At 39.8% G+C, this 1,610-nt stretch overlaps 1 protein-coding gene across 1 annotated transcript in view; it reads left to right on the forward strand.

Annotated features, from left to right (window-relative positions):
• The first annotated feature begins 985 nt into the window (after positions 1–985).
• Positions 986–1,610, forward strand: part of LOC107675623 (uncharacterized protein C16orf52 homolog B-like) — a 29,541-nt gene continuing 28,916 nt past the window's right edge. Inside the window, exon 1 of the mRNA XM_016470024.1 lies at positions 986–1,013. Within this exon, the coding sequence (XP_016325510.1) occupies positions 986–1,013 (28 nt within the window). The remainder of the gene's footprint in view (positions 1,014–1,610) is intronic.

Here is a 1,610-nt window from a genome sequence, read left to right on the forward strand (position 1 = left end):
ATCGTCGAGACGGGTACTATTGACAATTCTGTGTGTATGTGTCTGTTCAAACATAAGGAGGAGATGCGAAAGACGAATCAACTCGGTGTTCGCGCGCCGTCTGAAACGCTTCTCTCTGTGTGTGTGTGCGCGCGCTTTGCACGTGTGCGGCAGAACGGAAGATACGCTCACTGCGCTTCAGGTGTGAGTCTGTCAGACAGCAAGACGAGACGGCAAAGAGTTGTTTTCTGCAACTTATTGCACTTAACATTTTAACGTCAAGCAATTCTCTGCTATGTGCTTCGAACTAAAACTTTGACCTTTTGCAACGTTTTGATTTAAGTAGCCTATTATTAAAATGATTCAGATATTGCACGCCCTTGCGATATGCATATCGCGATATTTACATTTGCGATATTTCGATATTTTCAATATATCGTGCAGCCCTACAGAACACCATAGTAATAGCAAGCAAGATTTCCACAAACAAGCACCACTTGCGTATTTTTTTTATTTTTAAGTAAAATGTTTAGCCTTTAGCATCTGGAGCCTTTTTAATGAGTTGTCCTGCAGAGTCTTAGAAAATGCTTGCCTTTTAAATGCCCCTGGATTTCACATTTACAACATCAGCAGGGTGAAAAACAACAGTAAAGCCATTTAGATGTCCAAAAGTTTATTAAAAATGTAGAAAACGTACATCAGATTCACTGCTTTTGTTGGCAGTAGCCATTGTTGCTTTGTTTTGACTGCAGTGGTGCTCAGCTGTTTTGTATTTATTTGCATTTTTGTTGTTTTATATTTGAACAGTTGTCTCTGACCACTTATTCATTTTTCTGTCCAGCCATCATAATTTGCCAGCAGATACCTTTAGCAAACAGTTCAGTTATGTTTTGTTATTGAGTTCAGATGATTCTTCACATCGGCCTTGTTTACACTTTTACATCAAAATCAGGTGATGTGATCACAGTTGGTCAGTTGAGACATCTGGCGTTCAGGCATTCCAGAGATGTTCGGTGAAGACTTGGCTCGTATACGTATGAGATTATCAGCATCGGCTAGTGATTAGCCCTGACTTTTACTAAATGAAAATACTAGACAAAAATGTGGTAACATTTCATTTATGTGACTTAAAAGTATGGTCTAACTCACCTTGTCAGGCTTGTCAGTAAGGGCATTTAAAGGGGTCATGAACTGAGAAATCTAAATTCTCTTGATCTTTTGACAGATGAGGTCATTGTACTATAAAAACATAAGTTTCAGAACTCAAAACTTTCTCGTTAGTCTAAAAACAGCTTATGTTGAAGCCAGTCTGCCAAAACGACTTTGAGATAGTAGTGTGGCTAAACTCCACCTCCGCAGAAGATCATCAACACCTGCTTCTACAGCACTGCCTGTTTAGCCCCGCTAGTGCTGGGCGGTATACCGGTTCATACAGAATACCGGTGTTTATTTTTGTTATGATATGAATTTTTAAAATACCGGTGTATGTCACTTAAAAAACGTTCGGAACGCGACACTGTTTGAAAGGGGTCCCTTTTCACTGTTGCACTGTGGTGAGGTAACAGCTGTATGTGTTACTAAGCGTGAAAGTTCCGAAACTGAAGCTGTAGAACTAATAGAACGTGATGACA

Source organism: Sinocyclocheilus anshuiensis, unplaced genomic scaffold, assembly GCF_001515605.1.
Source record: "Sinocyclocheilus anshuiensis isolate Anshui unplaced genomic scaffold, SAMN03320099.WGS_v1.1 scaffold2214, whole genome shotgun sequence".
Classification (NCBI taxonomy): Eukaryota; Metazoa; Chordata; class Actinopteri; order Cypriniformes; family Cyprinidae; genus Sinocyclocheilus; species Sinocyclocheilus anshuiensis.